The 27485-nt window shown below is 51.5% G+C and overlaps 1 protein-coding gene across 4 annotated transcripts in view; it reads right to left on the bottom strand.

Annotated features, from left to right (window-relative positions):
* The window catches only part of ERI3 (ERI1 exoribonuclease family member 3), a 165458-nt gene extending 139054 nt beyond the window's left edge, over positions 1–26404 (bottom strand). For 2 of the 4 annotated variants that reach the window (XM_074221601.1, XM_074221604.1), the window contains exons 1-2: positions 26345–26404; positions 9171–9453 (exon numbers count right to left, since the gene is read on the bottom strand). In XM_074221601.1, coding sequence (XP_074077702.1) covers positions 9171–9266 — 96 coding nt within the window. In that variant the 5' untranslated portion in view covers positions 9267–9453; positions 26345–26404. Of the gene's footprint in view, positions 1–9170; positions 9454–19915; positions 21857–26179; positions 26277–26344 lie in introns of those variants that run through there. The other 2 variants (XM_074221602.1, XM_074221603.1) reach the window with 2 other exon arrangements.
* Between the last annotated feature and the right edge of the window lie 1081 nt (positions 26405–27485).

Genomic DNA, 27485 nt, shown 5'->3' with positions numbered 1-27485 from the left:
TGGGGCCAGGAGGGTTTTCCCTTGGAATCCACTCTCCCCAGAAAACATCAAGCAGACCCTGCACTAAAGCCACAACCACCTTCCAGAAGAGCCCCAAGCCCAAATTCTAAAGCAAACTTGTAATCCAGAGGAGTCGCTTACAGGTTTCCACTCAGCAAATGGGTAGGGAGGCAAGGGGCACAGGGAAGCAGGATGAGGAGACGGGGGCAGAGGAATAAGTGGATGGGGGCCAGGAAAGGGACAGGGACGTGGGGGGGGACGAGGGGACTGTCCCACAGTATCAGGTCAGAGCTGCCTTAGGAAGTCCACATGCTCTGCCCAGACTCCTGGGTACTATTCCAGAGTCCTCCCCTGGAGTTTTAAACCAGCCCTTCGGTCCTCACCTGCAGAGAACGTGGTCCTGTCTGCTAGTCCTCCCACCCACCTCGGTGTCTGCAGCTCTCCCTTTCTTTAATCCCAGTAAATGAGGCATACTAGTAAGAACTGGCTCAGGACCAGAAATTTGGCTCTGTGGTACCTGGACCTCTGGAAGCAGATACAGACAGAGGCTGGAGGGCAGGAGGAGAGCAGTTGCCCCCAAAGGTGATGGGTTCCCACCTCTGCAGGTTCCATGGGAGGGGCTGGCTACCCCAGTTCCCGAGAGGAGCCCCATGATGCCACCAATGAGCTCCTCTCACACCAGCTCCTCTGGCTGTCTTCAGTCCTCAAGTGAGTAGGCATGGGACACCAGGGCAGTGTGCACACCCACAAGAGGGCCTTTAAAAGCCATTGGCTCATTGGCCTGGACTACACAGAGCAAGCAGCATCCACTTGCATCTGAGGGCCGGCCCAGCCTCCCGGGGGGCAGCTCTGACATCCTTTTCCCATACCATCTTTCTCTCTGGCCTAGAGCTCCTAGCCCTGTTCTTTATCCCCACTGTGTCAGCCAACCCCTCAGTTCTTCCCAAAGCCATCCATCCGACCCTAGCCTCCCTATTCCCTTCCACATTCTGACCTCTTGGTGAATCAGTTCAAACCTATGCCAGCCTCTTCTCAAGTCCCTTGCCCCTTCATCTGATCACTGCCCTTGCCCTGCCAGCCTCAGCCTTGCATGACTCTCACCATCCAGTCCTGCCTGTGCTCCCATTCAAGAGCTGTAAATGAAGCTGGAGAAAATCAAACACTGCAATGATGGAGGGAGTCTCCTACAAAAGTATGTCCCATAATCTCATTTGAACCCTCGGTGCCACAAGGCAACCCTTCCACTCCCCCTAATCAATTCGCTTTTCCCAGAGAGGGGCCTGGCCGCCAGTTTGCAGGGAAGGCCCTGGCGCTCTTCCTTTAAGTTGGGAAATGAAATGCAAAACTGACATTAATGTAACATTATGGTGGAGATTAAATGCACCCAAATCAGGAAATTCAAAGTTATGCTCAGTATGGCCTCGATAACTCAGGCTCCCCCGGCGCATGTCGTATTTCCTTTTAGCGCAGAGGGGTTATACATTATGGCATTATAGCTGGCGCTCTCTGCCAGGCAAAAGGGGCTGAATGATGGGTGGAAGAGCTCTGGGAGGGGGCTTGCAGGCTCCCCACTCAGGAAAGGCAAGGTCACTGTGAGCTCCTCAAAAAGAAGGGCCTTCCTCAGATCTCTGTGGATTTTCTCATAGTCCAGTTCCCCCTTGGCTTAGATTCTGGCTCCTGGTGGGGGTCTCCCCCAGTGTTGGGTGGGTGCTTGTGGGTCAGAGCAGAGCTTCAGGAGGAAAATTGCCATGAGAGGTGGGAGGGGGAATGAAATGATGGGAAGCATGCTTAAGATTTGGGGCCTCCCTGGAGACCACTGCCCTGCTGACTGCCTTCTGGGCCAGGCACTGTCAGTCTAGCAACCCTCCTGGATTCTCTTCACACGCTCCCTCCTGAGTCTCCTTGGCCCTGCCCTATGTAATTAGGCATGGAACCCTCTTCTCTTCCCTCTCCTTACCCTCCCTTAGCTGCCAAGGATTCCATTATCATCTTGAGACAGATGCTTCCCACACCCAGATCTCTAACCCCCATCTTCATCTGAGAGCCAACATTGCCAGCTTCCTGTTGGGCATCTCCTCTTGATGTCCCAGCACAGGCTCCCCACACTTAACAAGACCAAAAGATCATTCAGTATTTCCCCTTTTCCAGACTTCCCTATTTTAATGGTGGGCACCACTTTGTTGTTTGTTTCCCTGCTGGATCAAAGTGGGGAGAAATTCAAGGTGGGGAGACACCCTCCCCCCCCACCAGCAGCTCTTGCAATAGTTCAGGCATTGGGTGATGATGGCCCTCCCCAGGGCTGGGGCAGTGTCAGAGGTTACAGAAGTAGAAATGACAGCGCCTGAGAATGGCACCCAGGGTCTGAGCCTGGAGAGCTGGGAGGGTGGTGGTGCCATCCCCAGTAAAGGAAGGTTTGAGGAGCAGGAGGAAGGGAATGAGTTCAGTTGTAGACAAGTTGAATGTAAGGTGTCTATTGAACATCTAGTTTGAGATGTCTAGTGAGCAGGTGGGGATGGGAGGCTGGAGGTCAGCAGAGAGGATAAGGCTGGAAAAACAGACCATTAGAATCCATGGGAGCTGATGGGGAAGAAGAGAAGAGAGTCCAGGATGGAGCCTTGGGGACCTAGAGGAAAAACCATCAGAGGGAACTGAGGTGCAGTTGACAAACGGCAGAAGCAGGGGAGAGCAGAGAGCGCCAAGGGACGAAGGTGATGAGCAATGTCAAAGGCTGCAGAGAGGTCAGGAAAGGGGAGGATGGAGAAGAGGCTGTTGGATTTGGCAGCCCCAAGAGCCCTGGTAACGTTAGAGAGGGGGGTTTCAGTTGGATAGTGCACAGGGTTTGGAAGAGGGTGAGAGGAGCAAGGGGAGAGGTGGAGTGAGGTAACTGGCAGGCAAGGAGACATCGGTGAGCAACGGAGAGACTACCGGGAAGTGGGCATGCTGGAAGGGCAGCTGCTAGAGAAGAGGGATAGAGGGTGGAGCTTGGCTCTTCACCTGAGACATGAGTGAAGGGGGGAAAGGGAGGGTTCACTCTTTATAGGTCGGCTTCTGATCCAGCAGATAGGGACAAGGGGTCTTATGGGAGGTCTGAGGATCAAGGAAAAGCTTTGGAAGAGGCCCTTTCTTGCCGAACCATGGCCAGGCCCCCAATTCCAGGGGTGCCCCCACCCAGGGGTGTTCTCAGTCCAGGTGGTCGGGCCTAAATCCAGGTCACATTACAGCCCCCAAAGGAATTCCAAAGCAAAACTAGGCAAGGGACACTAGCACAGGGTGGAAACACCCAAGGGAGGAGACCCGGCTTAATTGGGGGAAGGAGGGAGGACAGGGTGTGGGGAGAAGAATCTTAAATTTCCTTCAATGTTTCCAAAACACTTTCCTTCCTTCCTTCCTGGTGGAGGACTGCCAGGATGCCCAAATCTAAGCCAGCTGAAGGCTCAATGATTCTGGAACCTTCCAACTGCCCACCCCCTTCTCCATGACATTCCCCCACTCCAGCCCTAAAAACAGCGATTGAATGGTTCTCTTTATAAGCAAAAGTCATTTATGGCAGATTAACCTGAATTGCAGATGGAGTTTCTGCAAACTTTCCTAAGGAAAGAAATTCCCATTGGACTCAGACCAAACACTAGGAAACCTCCATCCCAGAGGTCATTTTTCTCTAAAGTCACAGACCCTGGAAGACAGAGGAAGAGAGTGGAGACAGCCTGCACGGCAGCTGGGCAATCTGAGAAACACCAGCGAAGCCAGCCTGGAGCCCCCCTCCCAGTCCAGGTCAGGGACATTGGCTTGGGGCCGTAGCACACACCAATGTGCTAGGTGAAACCCAGTCCAAGGAAAGACTGGGCAACAGGGCCCAGCCCTGGGGCAGGACAAACAGAGAAGTGAATTTTCTGTCCACTAGGAGTGGAACAAGAGGTGTTTCAGGCCCCATAGTTAGAGGAAATAAAAATGTATTTTGAAAATCTAACATCTTCTAATGAAAAAAAGATTTCCCAGGCCATCAGGGTTTCCTCTCCCAAAAGGGACCTAAAGTTCTGGTCAAGAAACTCCCCCCACCATCACCACCACACATCTGGCTCCAAAATGACCTTGTACCTGTGGATTATGCAGGGATGGGGAAGCTGAGGCTGGCTGTCCTCAGTTGACCATCTCCAGGCCTCCAAGGGACTAGGTCAGTGTCTGCTTCCATCCTTCCCTCCTTCCCCTTGTCTTGAGTGCTCTTAAAGGATGGCGGCGGGGGGGGGGGGGGGGACTCTAATATTTTGCAAGGTCTGGAGCCAAAGGAGTTCCCTGAATATCCTGCTCCTCTCCTAAGTCTCCCCATTCCTCTCTTTCCCAAGACAGGTCTCAAAGCACTGAAATCCAGGTCCGTGAAGACACCAATGAGAAACTAAGGCTATTTGTGGCTGAACTGAGCTATCTGCCCAGCTCAACTGGACACGTTCTCCATCCTTCCACCTGCCAGTTCAGGGAGCAAATCCTCCACTAAGAGGCTGATTTTTCAGGTTAAAAACAGCACAGCCAGGGCCAGAGAGCAGGGACACTGGAAGATCCCACTTTGAGGACTCCTGGTTCTTTTTAACTGGGGGGAATCCCTTTCTGCCCTCTGAGACTGGGGTCTCAGCTCTACCCCAGGCACCTGCCAGGAACTCGAACCCAGAGGTCTCTGAGAAAGACTGTGGGCTTCAGTTAGTCCAGGTCTCCTCAGCCCCATCAGAAAGAGGCTGATCCAAGAGGGTTGCACTGACTCAATGTGGGTCAACTCTCCCTGGGCCCCCATCCTCTTTCAGATGTTGGCTGACTGAGCCGGTCAAGGATCTTCTCCAGAATCCTGGAATCTCGAGGTCTCAGGATTTCCCCCTTTGTCAAAAAATAGCAGGCCAGGAGCCCCTTCCTCCCTGAGCTCTTCAAAGCAATAGCTGAGGCATTAAAAGGCCTCGACTCACAGCTGCTGGTAGCAGGGTCCGATGACTATGGCCTTACTACTCAACTAGACCCCTGCCCTTACAGAGTCCCAGAGAACATCCCCGAGGAAAGAGTGACAGGAAGGGAGGAATCTGGCCCACTATTAATGTCCATCCCCAGAATAGGAGGGTCTATATGAAGAATGATGACCCATGGAGAGAGCCAGTGTCTGCACAGCTCCTGCCAGCTGTCCTCCCATTTCTGGGTTGAAAAGTCCCACACCCCTAGATAATCTTCCTGGCATTACCTGGGCGAGGAGTGACCAGCCCAGAATTAGAGCAGGACCTTTCCCATCTGCAGGCACTCCCAGAACAACGTTCTAAGATGCTCATGTGGAAAAGCAGGTGCCCACCCTCCCACCCCCCTGGCATCTGTCTGAAGGCCTCCATGGACAGGGGCCTCACCAACTTGGCTGCCAGGTCAGCTCATCCCCAGCCTCTCCTCTCCTCCACTCCTGCTCCTCTGACAGAAGCCTTCCAATGCCTGAGGCTCTCAGGCCTCCTTAACACCCCCCCCCATTCTCTCAGAAGTCAGTCTACAGGCAGCTCAAAGCTCAGAAGGAATTCTCTACCAGCAGAGACTTGAGGGAGAAAGGCTGCAGAAGGCCAGAGCTCCAGTCTGGGGGTCGCAGACCCCAGCCCTACTGCTGAGGACATGGACAGTCCATGGATACCAGTCATGGACAGAGGAGGCCCAAGAGGTCCACTCCTCCTCAAACTCAGTCATTTCTCTTTGGGATGAGGACCTGTAAAAGACACTCAGGAGAAAAGGGGGCCACTTATAACTGTAGGGTGTAGATCTCTTTCAAGAGGAGTTGGCTTGAACCCAAGCCCATTAAACTGGCTGGCATAGTCACCCCACCACCTCCGCAGTCCCCCAGCATCAGGCCATGGGTCTTGGCATTACCGGGTCTCATGCACCCCCTCAGAAGGGGAAGGACAGCTCAGGTCTCTTATGCTGAGATCTCATTCTACAGATGCATTCCACAAGACTGAGGAGCTCGCTCCACTGGACAGTCAACTCCACCAGAACTGCTTAAGCATCTGCTGCATACAGCCTCATGCAGGCCTCAAACAATTTCCATTCTATCAGCAAGGACAAAGTGCACAGACAGAAATGATGGTAATGGGGGGGGGGTGGAACTTGAAGGGGAAATCAGAGACCCTAAGAGGCAGAGGTGGCGCGCTCCAGGAAAATGGCTCGGCCTAAACCAAACAGTAAGACCTGCTTGCCAGCCCAAATGGGTCTAGAGGTCCATGGGGGCTTGGCACAGGCTGCACAAGGACATAACCCTGGGTGGGGGGGGGGGGGGGGCTGGACAATGCAAATCTGCTCTGGGGCTTTTACTTTTCTGCCTGTGGGGAAGCATTGTTCATTAAAACACTTTATTTATAAAACTGTATAAGGCTAACATCAGGTGGCAAAGAGCTTTACTTTGCTGACTAGCCAGAGGAGTTTGCTCTGATAGTTTTCTATAAAGTGAATGAAACTGGAATGAAAAATCAAAGCTGGCTTTTCTCTAGGCCTTTCGGGTTCTGTCATTTGAAAGACAGGGAGGGGCGGCTAGGTGGCACAGTGGATAGAGTACTGGCCTTGGAGTCAGGAGTACCTGAGTTCAAATCCAGCCTCAGACACTTAATAATTACCTAGCTGTGTGGCCTTGGGCAAGCCACTTAACCCCATTGCCTTGCAAAAAAAAAAAAAAAACCTAAAAAAAACTAAAAAACTGAAAGACAGGGGCTAAGATTCCCTCCATTTGACAGCTGAGGACACTGAGGCAGGTAGTGGGGAAATGCCTGGCCCAGGGCCACACAGCTGGCCTCCAGAGGCACTGTGCCTATACCTAGGGCACCCCCAGCCACCTCCTACAAGGACTCTCCCTACTCCTGGATCCCCTGCCCAGCCTGGCCTCGGGGCCTTCATGGTCAGCCACCCATTGACAGAGCTGTTTGGTCCTCAAATGGCCTCCAATGGGAGGGAACACCCAGGGCACCTCAAAAATAGCATCTCAACAGATTCCCTCATGCCCCCTTCCTTTGGCTGCCCGGAACATGGCATCCCTCCTCCCAAGTACTTCCCCAGCTCACCTGAGCCAGCCTACACCTCAGGGAACCTCCACTGGGCCAGGCCAGCCCCTCACCACCCAACAAGCCCACTGCTCTCCAGCACCAGCCATCATAGCTGGCCCAAGACTCACAAAGCTTACCCCACTACTCCATGCAGCAAAGTCAGCCCATCAACCATCCACAGGGCCCTACTGCATACTGAGTGGGCCCACTCCAGCACGTCCTCACCACCACACCCCAGGACCACAGCAGCTCACAGAATCGACGCAGGAATGATAGCACAGTGTCTGGCCCCCTTTCTTCCAGCCTCAGAGCTGGGGGCCCCTCCGAGGGAAGTGGCCAGGCCCACCCCCACCTGAATGAGAATTCTCTCTCCCATCTCCCTGACAAGCCTCTGCTCCAAGGCCTCCCAGGACCCCTGAAGCAGCTGGCAGGGGGAAAGGAGGTCTCCTTAAAGGTTCTGCCTGCTCCTAGCTGGTTCCTGAATCTAGACTCTGGGACCATGCAGAATGCGACGAGTCTCCCTTCCACATGACAGTGCTTCACACACTTCCCACAGTCAAAAATACAAAGATTTGCAGCTGGTCATTTGGTCCAAGACCCACACTAGACAGAAGAACCAACTGAGCCAACAAGCATCTGAAGAAGCACTGGCTGTGTGCTTCACAAACATCTCACTGGATCCTCACAACAGCCCTACAATGGAAGGGCTCTGATCACCTCATTCTACAATTGCGAAAACTGAGGCAAACAAGGCTAAGGGACTTGCCCAGGGTCATCTAGTGAGGCAGTGCCTGAGGCTGGATCTGAACTCAGGTCTTTCTGACTACAGACCCCATGAGCCACAGTGTCCCTAGTCGGCTCCAAGTAGGGACTGAAAAAACAGGGGTCCTACCTCAGGTCTAGGGTAGGCTGGACATATAGGAAGGGCCCTTCTAAGCCTAGAGACTCAGTGATTTTTACCACTGCAGCTAGAGTAGCCCATTGTGGGAATTGGGAGAGAACAGAGAGCAGAGAACAGGGGTAAGTGGGTCATCCAGGCGATGAGAAGGAGTGGAGCTAGCCCTCGGCCAGGGCCGAGGCAATGGGGAGCCACAGCAGTCTTTGAGGAGAAGAGCGACATGCTCACAGTATTCAATGCCGTTGCTCAATAAACATGTATTAACTGACATGGGAAGCAACAAGAGGGAAAAACTTGAGGCAGGATGGCTGGTGAGGGGGTCAGGACAAAGGCTGCCAGCACCGGAGGGTTGGCTCTGCAGTGGGTGCACCCCCCCACAGGCCTTCTCAAGATCACCTCTAAGTTGGGGGGAGTCATACCATCAGGCATGGACAAGCAGACATTACTTTGTACACTAGACGGATGGCTTGGGGACAAGGGGTTCTATTTGTTCTGTGATTTTCTTCAAGTTCCCGTTACTGGCACTGTGGCTGCCCTCACCAACTTCATCCAGGGCAGGGTCCCAAGACCAAGAAGTGTGGGCATAATTTGGCTGCCTGTGCCTGTCCCAGCTGGGTCAGATTGCCCCCAGAGCTGATTCTGACCCCTAAACTGATCAAAATGCAGGTGCCTTCCCCAAAAGAACTCAAGAGCCTGCTGCCCACAAGCACCAGGATTTCCAAGACACAGCATAACCTAACCCCTAATGGTCCCACCATTAACGTATTTCCCAGTAAGAAAGCCGCAATGGTCCAAAATTGCCACCAACTCTCAGGACATGGCACCTATGAGCAGCCAGAGGTGGCAACATAAGAACCCAGAGAATCCTAGAACAGCCAATGCTCTTCTCTGGCCAGTCATCCTCCAGCCCAACCCGTAGTGAGCATTCCCCAGGGGCTAGAGAGAGTGCCCGGGGTCTAACAGAAAGAAGCATGTCAGAGGAGCAGGGGCCATCCCCTACCCCACCCCCAGTGGGCATTCCCCAGGGACTGGAGAGGGCCCAATCGAACAGAAAGAAGCGTGTCAGAGAAAGGGTGGCCATACCCTCGGGCCCCTGACAGTGCCCACCTCCCACCCCCAGCCCAGTGGGCATTCCCCAGGGGCTGGAGAAAGCCCAGGTGTAACACAAAGGAGGGGCCACACCCCTAGGCCCCTGACGGCACCCACCCCATCCCATGCTCGAGGCCCCTCGCAGTCACCTGAGGATGGATCTGCGGCTTGTCACAGGTAGCCTCGAAGTCCAGCACTAAGAAGTAGTGGTATCTCTGCGGAGGGATGGCTGCCATGGCCGCCATGGCCACCCCGAAGCCGTGAGTCGCCAGCGTCTTGCCGGAGATGGAGCCGAGCTCCGGGACGAAGAGGAGGAGAAAGAGGAAGAGGAGGAGGAGAGCCCAGCACTGTCCTCGCCTTCCACAGCGAGTCTGGAGAGAGCCTCACTGTCCCAGGACGGCCAAATGCTGCTACCATTGAACACCCAGAAGTCTGGAGGGAGGAGGGGACAAAAGACATGCTGTTACTCTCCCCCCACCACCAACAGGAGGCTCCCTGACGTCCACGAGCCCTCCCTGGGTGCCTGACTGCACACAGCTGCCCAGGGCTGTGGCCCAGAAGAACCCCGGACAACCAGGCCCAGGCAGGGTCTCCCCGAAGCACTGAGAAAGACGTGAGAGACTGGCAACACCCCCGACCTTGCGAACACACAAGCGGCTTGGACAGCCACAGAGCCAATAGTCAGGAGAGAGGGAAAACCAGGTCACTGGTCACTAAGTCATCACATGCGTCTTAAACACCCACTATTGCTAGGTACTGTCCAAAGAGGCCCAAAATAGCCCCTGCCCTCAAAGAGCTTCCAGGCTAAGCAGGACAGCCAACACCAGGGGCAAAGAGCGCAGAGCGATGGCATGGAAGGCACTAGGTGTGGGAGGACTTGGGGGGGGTCTCCTGTACCAGTGAGGGGGGAGGAGTAATCCCCTGGAGGACTGGGAGTTTGGGGAGGACCCTGGCAGTAAGAGAGAGTCACTGGAGCCTCACCAGCAGGGAATTTCCTAAAGGAAATTCACTTGCACCATGCTGTGGAGCATGGACCGGAATGGGAGGGACCTGAAGTAGGGACACCGATGAGAAGGCCTCACATGGGTGAGGGAAGTGGAGCCCGTGATAGTGCCAGGAAGAATTTGGGGGCGAGATGTCCACAGAAACCCAGGAGAGAGGTTGTGGCTAGATAGAGAGGAGAGGAACATGCTGTCAAGGATACCCTGACTCTTCCACAATCCTCCTCAGCCTCTCCAGACACACAGGACCCAGGGGGCCTGGACAGGAGGATCAGGAGGGCACAGTGGTGAATAGGCTGGTCAACTCTGGCTGCCTTGGTTCCTGGGCCAAAAGTCTGATAGGGCAGCAACAGCACCCAAATGCTCGGATTCAATTATCTAAGGCGGTTCAGGAAAAGAAGGAGAAATTCCTGCTTCCAAGTTCCCATAGTGTCCGTTGCACCAAAGAACAAAGCCAAGAGCCCTTGGAGTGGGGGCTTCTCTCTCAACATCCCCCACTGTGCCACTGCCCCTCACTCTCCCTCCTTCCTAGCCCCAGACTGACTATTCTCATCAACTAGATCAAGCCTAGAGCCTTCAAGGGAGGTATATATGGAGCTCCAGCGGGCTATGGGGCATGGGGCAACTGGGAGAGGCAAGTGCTAAGGGAGAAGGACAGCCCCCAGGACAAGAACAAAGGGGACAGGGCATCTCCTGGGGGTCAGCCTGAGCCCCCCCCCCCCCCGCTTTGAGGCAGGCAGAGTGGTCTACAGGACAAGAATGAGGGGAATAACTCAGTGAGGTAGCAGGGCAGCCCTGTTCAGGACATGGGGCCAGTCCCCAGAGCCAAAGACCCTCCTGCCAAGCTTGGGCCAGCCAATGGTGATAATTTTCCAGCCCAGTTTGGGGTCTATTTCCCTTTCTATGAAATGGGTTTTCAATGCAATCTGGTCAGTATTACCCCAGGTCCCACCTGAGGAGGACTCGTTTATAGCCTTTTCAAGTCACAGCACAAAGAACCCATAAAAATGCAGCTGTTGGCCCTGAAACTGGCTCAAATTTCCCTGGGACTTGGGCCACAGAGTCTAGAGGCTGGTGCCCCCCCCAAGGCCATTTCCCAACATCCATATCACCAGCAGGACCCCCCAATACACACACACACACACACACACACACACACACACACACTGATAGGATCAGGCCCAGGGCTAAGTCTGGACATCTGCCTCCTCTGCAGAGGCCAAGATCTGCTCCCCTGGATAATGAGGAACTGCACAGGTATGTGTGGACAACCCCACAGAACCCCCAAATCTTCCCAGAGCATCTCCTCCAATCCAATCCAAATTAGAAAGAAATGCCCCCTACAGCATGGCCATCAAACAAATAGGCAGCCCCTGCTCGCAGCCTCGTGGGATGGGGAGATCACTCTTTTCCTTGGAGCAAGCCGGGCCACACAGGGACAGTTCTCAAGGTTTGGAAGGTCTTCCTCCCATCCAGCCTCAGTTTGTTTGTCTGCACCCCCCACTTGTCCACCTAGTTGTGGGATCAAGCAATGGGCCTGGACTCCCAAAGCCAGGGGAAGCCAGGTAACCTCAGCAGACTACGGACCTCCCTCGGAGGCCCTGTGACTTCAGCACTTCCAAGGGTTCAGCCACACTGCAATGATGATGGAATAGGGAGACTTTTACCCCTGGCCCACAAACTGGCTTACAGCCCAGGGAGGGGGTCCAGCAGCTCCAGACCTCCAGCACCTGCAGAGTCGAGATGTGATTCTTACTTATGTGCAAAGGGCCTTCCTAAAGGAAGGCAAAGTTGGTCCCTGACCTCAAGAGGCTGCCCAGGGAGCAGCATACAGACTCTAGGTACAAACAAGAGAGGAACGGAGTAGCCCAGAGATGATGCCAGAAGCAGCAGAAGGTGAAGGCAGAGACAAGGAGAGAGGATGGGAGTCGGGAGACAGAGGAGTAAGGAGCCAAGGATAATGCCCCAGTTCTGAGTCCGAGCCACCGACAGAGGCCAGCGTGGAACGCACCAAATTCAGGACGTCTATGGACATTCTGCTCAGGGTGATAGAGATGCAAAACTGGAGCTCAGAAGAGAGCAGAGGGCTGGAGGGTACAGAATAGAGAACTGTCAGCGAAGATACACTAGGAAATCCCCACGGGAAAAGGCAAAAGGGGAAGTCAAGAGGGCCAAGTACGGAGCCTCGGGGGGAGTCCCACATGAATGGCCTCCAGCTTCAAGATGACAGAGGTGCCAGAGGCCGCAGAAAGGCACAGGGTGAGAAAAGGGTCAGAAAAGTTGACCCTGAAGAGCTCCCTGGCAACTCTGGAGAGGGCTCTCCCCACTGAATGGCAGGGCTGGAGATGAGAGTGTAAAGAGTAAAAAGAGAGGAAAGCAAGCGTTGGAGAGATGGAGCAAAGCATAGAGTGGAGACCGATGGACAAGTCAGAATCTTTACAGCGTGGAGTGACTAGCCCAAGGTCATGTGGGCAGGAAATAGCAGAGGCAGGACTGGAACTCAGGTCCTAGGCAGCTTCCACTGCTCATCAGCAGGACCTCTGCCAAGACAGCATCAGCCCAGGTTTGGAACAAAAGCCCAAATGACCAAAGAAGGGACACAGATCAGTTCCACACCAGACCACACCAGGCCAAAGACCTCTTCAGATGAGGTAGAGGGAACCATCGATGGACACTCCGACAAGAGACAGGGGCAAGAGCCCCAGGGGACCCAGGCCCAGAAGCTTCCAGCTTAGCCCCCTCCTCAGGTGGACCCACAAACCCATCTAGGAAGCCAAGTGAGGGGTGGGGAGGAAGGAATCCAATGAGGCCAGACCTATCCGGCCAGGGCGATCGGAGCTAGAGTGAGGAAGGGCCTGGCCCACCGCACCCACCCAGGCCACATCTGTGCACAGTATTTACACAGCCAAGAGAATGGCTGCTCAAAAGCCCTGAGTGTGTATCAGGTAAATAACACATGTGCCAAAACACACATTTAATGAGGTAAATAATATGCCTTTAGAAAAAGACTCAATCTGTATTTACCTGAGAGACTGAGGAAACGAGCATCCCCAGGCTGGAGGAGACCCACCGAGGGGTCAGGCTCAGCCCGGCATCTTGGGTAAACAGACATTTCACTGCATTCCAATACACAGAATGGCTGGCAGGGGAGGAGGCAAGAGAAAGAAGGAAGAAGAAAGAGAAAAAGGAGGAGGCAAGAGAAGGAGGGAGGAGGCAAGGGAAGGAAGGAGGAGGCAAGGGAAGGAAGGAGGTTAGGGAAGGAAGGAGGTTAGGGAAGGAAGGAGGAGGCAAGGGAAGGAAGGAGGAGACAAGAGAAGGAGTGAGGAGGCAAGGGAAAGAAGAAAGAGGAGATAGGGAAGGAAGGAGGAGACAAGGGAAGGAAGGAGAAGGCAAGGGAAGGAAGGAGGAGGCAAGGGAAGGAAGGAGAAGGCAAGGGAAAGAAGAGAGGAGGGAAGGGAAGGAAGAAAGGGACAAGGGAAGAAAAGAGAAAGGTTGGACTGGGGGAACGTGCTGACTAACAGAAGGATGTGGAATAGGACATGAAGAAAGGCCAAGAGGATTATGAAGCAACTCTCTCAAGCTGTATGGCAGTTATAATTTGCTCCTCACTTGAATCAAACATATTCTCACCATGACTTGGGCTCCTCCACCCACACAGAACCTCTGCCTATACCAGAGGTGCCCCACCTGAAAGGATGCCAAGAGCACTAAGAATAGCCAGGAAAAGCACTTCCTAAACCATAGGACACTGGATTGTGACCATCAACCTGACAAACCCTTCTGACCCCCTTAGGGCCCTGGTGTACTAATCCCTTACAGTCACGAGTCAAATAGAACTCCAGCAAATACCTAGGATGGGGAGGGGGGTGATTTACCCAAGTCACATGTTCATATATCAGAATTACAGAAGCAGAATGGACCCCTAAATTGGAGTCCTGCCCATTTTATAGATGGCATAAAAATCACAAAAACCATTTATACTAATTTGCCCTTCACCATTATCTTTATTAAAACCTAAATTCCATGGGCCTCTCATTAAGGTCTAAAACTGAACTCATTCTCTGTCCCCCTCAAATCCTGTCCTTTTCCTTTCCTGCCCCAACATCTTCCCAGGTACCCAGGCTGCCCACCTTGGTGTCATCTCTCAGACCCCCTTCACTCAGTACTATCCTGGGTTAGGTTCTCCATACCAACTGCAACAGGCTGCTAGTGGGTCTGCTCCCCAGCCTCAAATCTCTCTCCACTCCCATAATCCTCCAGAGGAACCTGAGTGATTTTCTGTACATGTGAAAAAATTTTAAGTCCTGAGGTAACTCCCCAGCACCAGAAAAATAATGCCACATTTTCCCCCTTTGATGATCCAAGAAAAGCCAGGCCTGCTAAACATGACAACTAACATTTATCAGAGATCAAGGAAGCACCCAAAAGACTGACATCAGGATCACCTCCCTCCCTGCCCAAGGCCAGAGTCTCTCAAGCCTCCAGGATCAAACCAGCACAGAGGCATCAGCAGCCAAACTCCCTTCTGACCACATCACAGCAAAGAGGCCATCCCTCCTCCTCCTCAAGCCCTCAGAGGAGGATGCATCAGGAAGCTTCACCTATAAACACCCCCCTACCCCCGCCCCGAGTGTCAAGCCTCGGTCTGCCTCTCTGCAACCTCTACTCATTGTTCCTCATTGTTCAGTCCTTGAGGGTCAAGCTGACCAAGGTCAGACAACCCTCCAAGGACTTGCAGCCGGCTGGAGTGGCTTCTCTTCTCCAGTTCCCTTAGTGGGGTCTCAGATGGCTCGGTCTCAAGGCCCTTCTCCAGTCCAAACATCCTTCTCTCTATTTTCTCAACTGATCCTTCCTCAAATGGCACAGAATCCAACACAATCCACCATGACGACTGCTCTTAGCAAGCATGGAACTCATCCGGCCCTCATTCTAAACAACAGCTCCATGAATATATGGATTATAACCAAGATAGAGAAGCAGCTAAAAAAATATGTATATGTATAGGGGGTGGAGCAGAGAAAAGAGGGGAGAAAGAAAGAGGAGGTGAGGAGAAGGGGGGGGAGGAAAGGAAGGGGAAGGATGAAAAAAGAGAAGGAAAAGACAAAGGGAGAGAAAGGGAGAGGGAGAGAAAGAAGGACAAGAGGGAAGTGATAAGGGCCTGCATCAGATTAGTGGTAATCACGTAAGAGAAAACAAAGCCCCTGGCAGTGGAATCTCTAGCCATTTGTTGAAAAAGTGCTCAAACAGAAACAAAGCATTCCCAAATGAAGTACTGCAAATTATTAACACCATAGGAAAGATTACTCTAAGTCACTAATATTAAATATAAAACAACCTTGAAGTTTCACCTCACACTCATCAAACTGTAAAAGAGTACAAAAGACAGGAATAGTCAGTGTTGGAGAGGTTGAGGAAAGACAGGACATTAATGCAATAATAATGGAATAGTGAATTGGTCTTACCTTTCTGAAAAACAACTAGAAAATATACAAAGAGAAGAACTAAAATGTTCATAACCTTTGACCCAGAGATCCCACCACTAGGCATTTACTCCTAGGAAGTCAACGATAAAAAGTAGGATGCCACAGACATCAAAATAATCGCGGCAATATTTTTGGTGGTAGCAAAGAACTGGAAATTAAATAAATGCTCATTATTTGGTGACTGGCTAAGAAGTTCTATTCCATGAATATAAGGAAAGGTAAACATGAAGCGTGGGAAGACTTATTTGAAATGATTTGATATGAAGTTAAGACCAGGAAAACAATTAACACACTACAACAGTAACAAATGAAACCCAATACTGTGAAAATGAAATGACCAAGACAGGCCCAAAGAAGAGGCAAGGGAAGAGACCTCCTTCCCTTCCTTCAGGGAGAGGTCACAGAAGATGTGGCTGAATTTATTAGTTTTGCTGAACTGGGTTTTGTTTTGTTTTTAAACTATGTTATAAGGAATGATATTGAACACATGAGAAAAGTAGGTGATTAAATACAAAAGACAAAAGATATTTTTTTAAATGCTTGCTGATGATGAATAAATTCATCTCATAATTGTGCCTTATGAACACCAGCTGTAAGGCTTTCCATCTTCCCTAAGAAGTTACCCTGAGGTAGAAAAGCTATGGAATGACATTCATGAATATATCCAAAGGAAGGTAACTGAGACAGCGAGATGAAGAACATGCCACGCTCTGACAAACATTTTCCTGAAAACCAAGTATACCAGATCCTCTTCTTTTTCTCGATCTTCCCTCCTGGTAACCCTTATTAGAAGAGGAAATGACATGGCCAGAATCTGCTCCTAATGTGTCCGTGCCAACTTTCTTCCCAAAATGCTCACAATCTCTTCAATAACATATTAATTTTTGCCTGGAATTGCAATCAACTCACCAGCCTAGAGAATCTACAAGCTCCCCCTGGAAACACCAGGCTCCTAAACCTGAAGCCTCAAGTCCCCAGGGACTTGGACAAGGGAGATGGACCTGTGATCCTACAAAACATATCCCGACTCCCTGGGTGAGAGATGCAGGGAAGGGGAGAGAGCACAAAGACAGATGTGTTTCCAGAAGTGCTTCCACTTGGGAAGCACCGTCTCCTAAAACTCTTAGGCTGTCCTCGGGGTATAAAGTGATGTTTTAACCTATAAATGGGGCCAGGCACAGCCCAGACCACGCCAGCTCCTTTCCCTGTCCTCACCTCGGTGGCCAGCCGCATCCAAGGCAGGCCACTACTTCCAGCATGCCATGGAGACTAGTCCTGCACACATACCAAAACCTGCAGGAACCCAAAGATGCAGGCACTGGGGGGAACCCAAAGATGAGGCCGTGAATGACAACTGAGAGCAGGGGCCTGGCCACGCCCTACAAGTCTCCCGAGTCTTGTCTTTGCCATCCATCATCATCAAGCTGCACACAACGAGAGGAAATGTGTCCCAAGATTTACCCAACATTTACTAACCAGTCTGCAACTCCCGAAAGCCTGGGCAGCCTCCATCTGGGGTCACAGCTGGGAAGGAACAGTTGTTTTTACCCACTTTATTTCAGGCCACACATGGATCCACCAGCAGCTTAATCTTTCTGAGCATCCTGGACGACAGAATAATTGCAGATCGGACAGATCGCTGCCGTTCCCCAGCCCCAGTCACGCAGCCTTGGAGATGGAGGCTCAGCTGTTGCAGCCTGGCACAGCAGGCTGGCTCTCATGTTCAAACCCCCAGCCCTGGTGGGGGGGGTGGCAAGCAGCAAAGGACAGAGGCTACCCTGAGCACAGACCCTGTGAGCAAATCGAGGAGAGGAAGGGAACTGCCCATCCCTTGACCACTCTCCCTGATGATGTGGGAAAAGTATTGCTCTGCCCCATCCTTCCTAGGTCAGTGGCTACCACACTACTAGCTTATCCACCTGCGGATAAAGCCCCTAGACTTGGACCTCCCTCACATCAGGGACAATGAGAACTGAAGGACAAACAGGACCAGGAAACCAACAATAACTCACGGCTCTATGTGATGTGAGTATCATTAGCCCCACAGGCTGATGATATGAAATGACTTGTCCAAGGTCATATGGCTGGCCTGTGGCTCACAGACCACACTGAGAAGGCCAAGGTCAATGCAGAAAGGGCTCAGGGCCTTGGAACCCTGCTAGCATTCTCCCTGGGCTACAGAGCTACCACCTACAACTCAAACTCGCCCTGACCATATGCTTCAGTTTGTGACCTGGCTGATTTGGGAGCATTTTTCTCTATTTGACTATGTCTTCTTTGGGGACCATCCTGGGGTGACTCCCTGTGTGCACACCCTGGAGTCTATCATAGCACTTGGTCCACAGGGTTACTAAACACTCCCCAAATCTACAATTCAGGAAACAAAGTCTGACTCTGGCTAAAAGCAACCACGACAGACAAAAGATTAGCCCTGGATCCCCGGTCAACTACCTCTCCAGCAGAAAGGCTCTACATTTATACCCCTGAGGGCTGGTGTTTCCAAATATCCTGCCAAATATTATTCTAAGGGAAGAAATCTTTCTATATTTCAGTGGGGAACAATTAGGCAGTGGCCAAAAGGTATAAGGTGCCATGGAAAGCATCCCCAGGAGCTCAGGTAAAAATCCTCACCTGGGCATCCCCTGACAAGGTGGGCACTTGCTCCTCCTCCTCTGTATCCTGATGAGGCCACCAGCTCAAAAGGCTTGCCTGGCCCCAACCCTGGACTCTACAGCCATACTCCCCAGAACCTAAAACTGCTGGGCTAGGGTACTGGAGCAGCAGGTTGGGTTGGTCTCTACTCTCTTCCTCCCTCCCTATGGGAGGAGATGAGAGCATTACCGTGGGCCTGGAATACTATTAAAAGGATTAATTTAGGGACCCATGTTTGGACTGTCACATCCAATCACTACTCACAGATCTACAACTTCCCAAATCAGACACATGCAAAGGAGAATCAATTGCAAGGACACCGAGGGTCTGAACAGGCATACTAATGGCCTCTCAAGTCACCGAGGTGCCTGCCGGCAGCCGGCTCTGACACTCCCATAAATTATGTGCCTCCGGATTGTACCTGGGACTGCAGGGTAAAGACACCAGGCTGAGCACCCACCAGGATGAGCATTGTCACCCTCCCAAGGGTCACCCCAGGGAGATCAGGATGAAAAAAATACCTAAATGTGGGGGGTCTGGTGGGTAGAGCTGGGGCCCAGCTGAGGCCAAGTTGATTCTGACAGCCCCAGTATCCACTGACTGAAGGTCCAAGCTGACACCTCCCTCGCCTTCCCTCCAATGAAGAAAAACTGTATTGGCAAACGAACACGATCCCATCCTGCATTTCTCCCTCCATCTCTCAGCAGGCCTGGACAATTCAGGTCAGCTTCGCTGGCCTCCGTTTCCTCACATGGGCAATAGGGATAAGGAACTGGAAGGCCCTTTGCTAAGATGAAGGACCACCAAAGAGGGCAGGGACACTCACATTTCAGGGAATGTTGATCAGGAAGCTACTCAACAGACTGGAAGCTGAATTCTTGGGCCAAAGAGCTCAGATGTGTGACACAACAGTTCCTGGCCACAGGTTTTCCCTGTTCCAAAAAAGAGCCATGCTCTATCTAATGGGCTCCTGCCTGCAGCCAGATGGTTGCTGCCCATCATCCTCATTTCCACTGCAGGACCACAAAGACAGAACAAGGGGGACAGGGGAGAGGGACTCAGATGGGCAACTTGTTGCTGCCCGACAGCAGGCCTGCTGCTATGCCCTTCTCCATCCCTGACAAGCAACCTGTCCTCGCCCAGCTGGAGAGGCCAACCCCAGGTACTTCAAGATGAACAGCCACTGAGAACCTCCCTTCACCAGTACAGTAAGCAAGGGACCCTCCCTTCCATGAGAGACGCAGGGCACAGCATCTACCCCCCCTCTCCTCAGGACCCCCTGAATAGATGCTCTCCACCCACAGAGACTGTGGTCAGGGAGACAACCATGGCTCCATCCAAGGAAAAACCTAGGATAGCCACATGAGGGCAAAGAAGACCACAGACTGGACAAAGCCTCCACCTTCCTGAGTCCAAACTTTTAACACACACGATCATCAGTCACTTCCAAAACCAAATGCACAGCCCAAGAAACATCTGTTACTCAACATACTCCACACCCTGACACCCCACTCTTCTCTTGGCACCATCCCCCCCCCGCCATGACTGGTACCACTGGCTTCCTTGCTGTTGCGAGCCTCTCTCAAAGCCTGGACTGTGTTTCGTCATCTCTGGCTCTCGTAGTTTCCTTCAAGTCAGAGCTAAAATCCCACCGTCACAGACATCTATTTCTTAGTGTCAGTCTTCCCTCTGCCGAGGACCCCCAGCTTCTCCCATCTGCAGCATCTGCCTTGGTGTCTCCAGGGCTTCTCCCAGTACCTCCTGCTCAGAGTCACTCTGGAGTCAAGGCTTGCATGGCGTAGAACCTCCCAGACCATAAACACCAATGAAATGCAAGTGTTTGGAGGCCAGGCCTGCCTGTCACGCTGGTGAGACAGTGGCTCCGTTTAGAAATGAAGGACCTTTCCAATCACTTCCTTCCCCACTCTGGCAACCCCGGTCAGCTGGCTGTTCTTCATCTTCGGCTGGAATGCTTGGCCTCCTCCCCTCTGCCTCCCACACTCAGTCAAGGCCATCCCGCAGTCCCTCAGCTGCCATCATCTTCCATCTCCTGGAAAGAAACGTCCACAGAGAGCCTGCCGTGGACATGGCGTGAAGGACTGTTCTACTGTGTACTGTTCGTACTTCTCTTACCACAGCCAAGATCCTACGGGGGTGTCTGCTGATTCAGTGGAGGTCTGGGGGAGGGAGAGGAGGGTATGAGCACTCCTATAGGAACTCCTGTGTGTCAGCCACCATGCTAGGCCTTGATAAAAATGACCTCATCTGATGCTATTAATACCAAGGCTGACAGATGTTCAGTGACTTGCTCAAGGTCACCTCAGGAGGATCTGAACTCAGGTCTGCCTAACTCCAAGCCCAGCACTCTTCTCACTGTGGTTCCCCAAGCCTGTCCTAGAGCAGCTGAAGTTTTACCCTTCCTTCTAGTAAAACTTTTCTTGTTAGAATCAGAATCTAAAAAGACTTCAACCAGCTAGAATAACCTCATTATGGGCCCACCACAGCAGGGATCCTCCCCAGCTTCAGGCCAGCCACCTATCTGACAAGTACTCGTTCTGGGTCTATGTCTAGCAATAAAAATGCTGAACAAGTCTAGGAAAAATTAGATATCAACTAACATCTCACCCCAAATACAATGATATGCTCCAAATTCAATATTAAACATCACTCCACAAAGCAGAGGGACAAAGAAGAAAATACCTTTCATAACTATGGATACAGAAAAGAATTCAAGAACAAACAAGAAACAGAGAATCTGATTGGGAAGACAATTTTCAATTCACATAAAATTAAAAAGGTCTTGAACAAATCGAATCAATGGAGTTAAAATTAGAAGAGAAATAACTGAGTTTCTCTGATGAAGGTTTCATAGTCAATCTATACTATTACATACTGATTCAAATGTATAAGAACTAGAGCTATTCCCCAATAGAAATATGGTTAAAATCTATGAACCTACAGTTTTTCTTGTGAACCTACTGTTTTCAAAGGAAGAATTTCAAGCTATCAAAAATCATATTAAAGTGTTCCAAATCATTATTAGAGATATACAAATCAAAATAAGTCTGAAGAATTCTACCTCCCACCCATCAGACTGGCAGAGATGGCAAATGAGGGAAATGACAAATGTGAAGGGGCACAGGGAGTAGAGCTGAAAATTGATCCTGCCATTCTAAAAAGCAATGCAGACCCATGATGCCAAAGTCACTAACCTCTGCCTACCTTTTGATATAGCAACACCACTACTACGCCCATACCCCAAAGAAAACACAGAGGAAAAGGACCTAAATATACACAGCTCTTTTGCTGTGTCTAGGAATTGGAAACTAAGGATAGTGTCCATCAATTGGGGGATGACTGAACAAATAGGGTAGGGAAATATAATCACTATACTTTAAAAATGATGAAGGGCATGGTTTCAGACACATGTAGTAAGACTTGTATGAACTGATGAAGACTGAAGAGAGAAGAATCAGGAATACAATATATGCTCATGTTGTTTCCCACAATGGACTATAAACTCGTAGAGAATGAGAAGTTTCATTTTTGTCTTTCTATCCTCACTCCCTAGCTCAGTACTTAAAAAGCAAAATAACTCTGAAAGACTGATAAATGAAATTACCAATCATGATCACAGAAAAGAGATAATCAAACATGCTAGCTGCTAATCAGAGAAGTAGCCAATATGGGAATTTGTATTTGTATACAATTTGTATACATATAAATTTGTTTTTCTTTCCTTTCTTCTAAGAAGAAAGGGGATATAGAGAAATAAGAGGAGGTTTAGGGAAAAAGAAAAGAAGGAAAGAATAGAAAGAAGGAAGAGAAGGGAGGGAGGGATAAAAAGAAAGGGAGGGTGGGATCATTGAAGCATCTTTTCAAAATGTACAGAAGAAAACAGGAAGAAGCCCAGAAGGAATTCCAAAAGTAGAACAGCTCAGGTGGTTTCTATGTTGAATTTATTCTATACTTTTGAAAAGTCAGTTCTATAAAAGAGGTTCAAAGTTGCATATCAAAATCCTTTTTTTCTGTTCTACTATGTATATTTCTAATCTTTGTTAAATTCAAAATTTTTTAATAAAAATGCTGATCAGAGCAGAGCAGTTTGAGCCCTCCGGGCTGACACTGGGCATCTCAACCAGGTCAAGTCGGAGGCACTGAAGCCGATGCAGGAGCCCTACCAAAAAAGAAGAGGATTAAATGTGAGATGGCATTTTCCAAGTGAGCCCATGCTGGCTCCTGGTGATCAGTTTTCCTTTGCTAAATGCTCATAAATGGATCGGCTGTTCAGAACTTGGCCAGGGAGACATGCCTATATTACCAGATTTTGAAATTATGGAGCTCACTTACCTTTTTAAAAAAATCAAGGCAATATTTTTCTCTTTCTAGTGGCTTATCTCTTCTCCCCCAATCCCAGCATCTGAAAGATCACCCCCAGTGGCAGTTCAGCCATCACATCTGCCAATCCTTTCCCTGGTGTCTCAAGCCTCTAGGTTTAATAAGAACATATTTCAAGTTCTCTCCCACAACCTGCCTTCTTCTTAAGCTCGATGTTTCACTAATTATCACTCTCTAAAGACACTATGCACTTTCCCACCTCCAAGCCTTTGCTCATCATATTGTTTTTAATTTCTTGCCTTCATTTCCTCCTGCTAAAATCTCTCCTATTATTCAAGACCCATCTCTGGCATTGCCTCTGTGAAACTTCCCTAATGAACACATGCATCCATCATCCAAATGAGAGTTCTTCCTCATTTGAACTCCTTTCATTTGTCAAAAAAAAAAAAAATCTCAGCATTTCAGAATTAGGACTTCAGTGATCATGGTGCTATCCAAACTCTAAGCTCTACAACATAACTTCAAACTTAATATGACCAAAGGACAGCACTTCAACCTTTCCTTCCAAACCTCCCTCCTCTCAATGTTCAGATATCCATCAAGGGCACCACCATCCTCCCAGTTCCTAGGTTCATAGTTTCATTTCTTTCTCCACAACAGACCTTTTTCTACTCAATCACCTCACTGGGGAGGTCTTCAGACCTGACTAATCAGTCTCTCTCTGCCTCAAGCCTCTTCCCACTCATCTACCGAGTAACCAAAGGTATTTTTCTCCTGCAGAAGTTTGACTGTGTCACCCTCTCTAATCAAAAGAAACTCCAGTGATTCCTTACTGCATTTAGGGTCCTCTGACATTTAAAATCCTTCAAAAAGTGAATCCAAGTCCCTTTTAGCCTTGTTCCACCTAAGTCCTTTTCCCATACCACATTATAGACCAACTAAGCCTCTTGATGTTCCTCATACCTTCACCTCTAATTCTCAGAACACCCAAGTTTTCTTCAAAGTTCATTTCCAGTCCCCCTCCCCCAACGAGGCCTTCTTTCCTTCCTTCCTTCCTTCCTTCCTTCCTTCCTCTCCTGACCAATGCCTAGCAGTGACGCTGTGTGCTAATATGTGCTCATGTTGTTTCCCACAATAAACTCTTAGAGAATGAGAAGTTTCATTTTTGTCTTTCTATCCCCAGTCCCTAGCTCAGTACTTGAAACAATGCAGATATTTTAGGAAAGACCCTGGACTCAAAGCTGCAGGCTGTCCTTTCGAGGGAGTTTTACCTTGGCAAAATGTTAAAGATTTTTATCTGTACCCACAGGCTAGTTGGCAGTGAAGGGGACCAGGAATACACCAAAGGCATTAGCCCTCAAAGTAAAACAGGGCAAGGTCAACAAGAGAGTGTTTAACTGAAAACTGGAGGCCAGGGTGCTGAGGGGGAGGGGGTGGAAATCTTGATTTTCAAATCACAGATCCACACCCTCAAAATAACTGACTTCAGCCCCTCATCCATGCGAGTCAGACTACAAGAATGATTCTGACCTTCCCTACATTGGCTCACCATCCAAAAAGCTACATAAACAAAGTTTAAGTCAGCACCTGACAAAGAAATCCATCCCAAACCACTTAAAATTCTAAGATCATAGGACTTCATAGGACATCTCACTCACTCTCAGAAACTCAAGGCAACAAAAACAAGACATCCTCAAGCCCACATCCCAGGGATTTTTTCACTATTCTTTTATCACTGAACCCCTGGCCTACTGATCAGCCTCCTAGGGTAGTCTTCTAGAGGCTGGGAAATATTAGGAAGCCCTAGCCTCTACTAGGACATCTTTCCTTCTTTCTCCAAACCCCCTGCCTCCTGTCACACACTTCCAAGGAGACCATTCGCCAAATGAACCCAGCACAAAGAAAACACCACTTTTCAATGTTTTTAATCACTTTTATTTAGAAGTTTCAAGCTAGTAAGATATAGGGAGCTATGGTGCTCAACTCTCTGACCTAGCCAGCTGATTATTTACAGGATCTGTGGGTAGGAATTGTTAACGAGCTTTTAATTTGGAGCACTTCAGTGGAGTCAAGTGCTCTGAGCTCCAATGAACCACCCCCGAATCCATAAAGGAAGCCTTATCAATCACTTCTCCGCATAGCAGCCAAGTGGTGGGTTTCTAACCAAGTTCCCGGATATTCACATTACTGAAGTCACACTCCAAATCACTGTTTATAAATGGACTTTTAAGTGATAGGGAACTCAGGTGTTATAGACTTAAGCTCAAACCACCAACCCACTAAAACAAGGTACGCTATGTATGATAAAGTCAGAATAAAGCCGTATTTGATGATGCCAAATCCTGTTAGAAATTCCACAATCAAAATCAGTGAGCCAATCCCCACCGACCAGAGTTTAAATACAGTCTAGTATTTGACCAATCAGATTCCTGTGGCACTGCCATTCAGAAGGGGGCCCCAGTAAATCTCTCTGGCAAGAGCTGATGTTAAGGATGTGATCAGAGACCATTAACAGAGGTAAGAGTTCAAACGGTCAGGGCCAATGGTTTTCAAAAAGACATCGATTCTGTCCAGTCCTAAACATAGGAGTCCAAACACCAAACCAAGTCCAAGTCTTGCAAGTCCTTCAGTCTAACCCAGCAGCGATTACGGCGATACCACAGGGCCTGCAAGCCAGTTGAGACCCAGCCAATGCCCAAGTGCTGGCCATGCATTCACTGTAAAAGGAAACTCACACCTGTATGTATTGTGGACATCTGAGAAGGAGCCAGTCCCCAGTCAGAAGGCTGCCTTCTCCAGTCCCCCTGCCCGCCATCACTGGATAGACTAGGAGGACAGAGACGCTGCCTTGCTCTGGGATCTCTCCCCTGGGGTCATAGATTAAAGAGTCCTCCCGGGCAGGATCAAATTGTCCCCAGACCTCTTGACTACCCAAAAGAAAGAGTTATGAAGTCATGATGCCCCACCCCCCCCAAAAAACACCACACTCCCCTTTTCTCCTCCCCACCAAAAGAAGAGAAAGATGATGATAGGAGTGTCAGTGGGGATGAGCCTGCCTCCTGTGGCTCAGAGGCCACTCAGCTACCATCCTAGGGTACCCCCCAGTACCCTAACAGCACCCATAGGACAGAGGAAGAGGTGTGGAGTGCCCCAACCAGAGGCTCCCTGTAAGACACTTATTCTCTCAGAGGGAGGAGCCCTCCTAATACCTAACCTTCCCCCAGTATGAGAGTCTCCCCGTTCAGACCCCTCCTGGGGGGGCTCCCCAATCTGATACCACTGCCCCGGGGTGAAGGATGCTCCCATGCAGGCCCACCTCAACTTCCACCTCTATTAATTTTTTTTTCCCCTAGAGGGAAGAACGTCCCCTTTATACCTAACCCTCCGGTCCAGAAGGAGGGGCCCCCTTATCCAGACCTCCCTCTAAACTCATCCCCCCCCCCCAGGGGGAGCCCCCATCTATCCAAACCCTCCCTCGGCCCCGCCCCGCAAGAGGGAGAGGGCGGTCGCCATGGCAACCCTGCTCGGGGCCCCGCCCGCAGTAAGGTACCCGTCGCCATGGCAACCCCTGCCCGTACCCCGCCCCTCCCCCCACACCCCCTGCGCGCGCCCCCCGCCGCCACGTCCGCGCTCCCGCCACCGCCCCGCGCGCCCCCGCCCCCCGGGCGCCCGCAGGCCCCGCACCGGCCTCCCCCGGGCCGCGGCGGATGAACAGGCGCAGGACTGCGGGCCAGGCCCGGGTCCGGGGGAAGCCAAGGCGGGGCCGGCTCCGCCCGCTGCCCGTCGCCCCCCTCGGCGGCCGCGGCGGCGACAGCCCGCACCACGAGTCCCCACAACACACCGACTCACCTCCGTGCCCTCTGACCCCGCGCGGCGCCGCCGATGGGCGGCCGCGCCGGCCAACCGCCGAGCCCGCCGCCGGTGCCGTGGGCCAATGGGCGGCTGGGGGGCGGGGCTTCCTTCGCCCCGGCCCTCGCACCTCCGCCCGCATGCGCGTCACGGCGCCCCGCCAGGCCGCTGCCGCCGCTACGTCTTCTGGGGACTGTAGTCCTGGTAGGCCCGTCTCCGGGCGGCCCTCGGGCCCACTGCGCATGTCTGCTGAGGGGCACGTGGGCCCCGGGCCCCGCAGTCCGGGCCGCGCCTTACGAAGTCGGCGGGGCGCGGGCCCTGGAGGGGGGGGCGGCGCTGGGCGGCCGGCCCGGCGCGCCCCTCCCCCGGAGACCATGCCAGGCGTTGCGGGCAGCTGCCGCCGCCCGCGTCCTCATCCTGCCCTCCAGCCCGGCCTTCACGCAGCCAGAATGGGCCCGGGCGCCCCTGGGGACTCCAGGCCTAGGCCTGGGCCTGGGCCAGCCCCAAGGCCCTGCGCCTTGTCCAGACTGTCCGAGACTTGTCAGACTGTCCGAGGGCCGGAGAGCAGCCCGGGCCCCAGAGAAAACCCCGCCCTCGAGGACTGAGGCCCGGCCCTGGACACTGGGGGCCTCGTCCACCCGGGGAGACTGGGGGGGCCGAGAGGGCAGAGAGAGGGCAGCCGAATAGTGCTGCAGACCTGAGACAGATGGGGACAGACCCGGGCGTGGGGGGTGAGGCGGGCTCGGCCAAGTGGGCAGCGCCTGACCGAAGCGGGGCAGGAGCTGCCCCCGTGCCCATCCCTCCTCGGGCACTCGCGGCCCCGCTGGCTGCTCAGTTTCCTCATTTTGAAGCACCTACCTCCAAGGGCTGTTGTGAAGATAAAGTGAAACAGTGCTTGTAAAGAGCGCTGTGTGACCGTGCTGCCTGTTCTTTTAGACGGCTGCGACAATCTGGACAGCCAGACTAATCAGAGACTAACTGGGAGGTTTATTGTCACGGTCCACACATGAGGAGATGAAGGCCTGAGCAGGGGTGGGGTGGGGGGCAGCTGTGTCAGTGGAGACATGGGGAAAGATTTGAGAGAGACTAGAAGATTGCAGCATCCTCAATGATAACAGGAAATTCATGGAGAGAGAAAGAT

Source organism: Macrotis lagotis, chromosome 2, assembly GCF_037893015.1.
Source record: "Macrotis lagotis isolate mMagLag1 chromosome 2, bilby.v1.9.chrom.fasta, whole genome shotgun sequence".
Classification (NCBI taxonomy): domain Eukaryota; kingdom Metazoa; phylum Chordata; class Mammalia; order Peramelemorphia; family Peramelidae; genus Macrotis; species Macrotis lagotis.
This window is presented reverse-complemented; position numbering and strand designations above follow the sequence as displayed.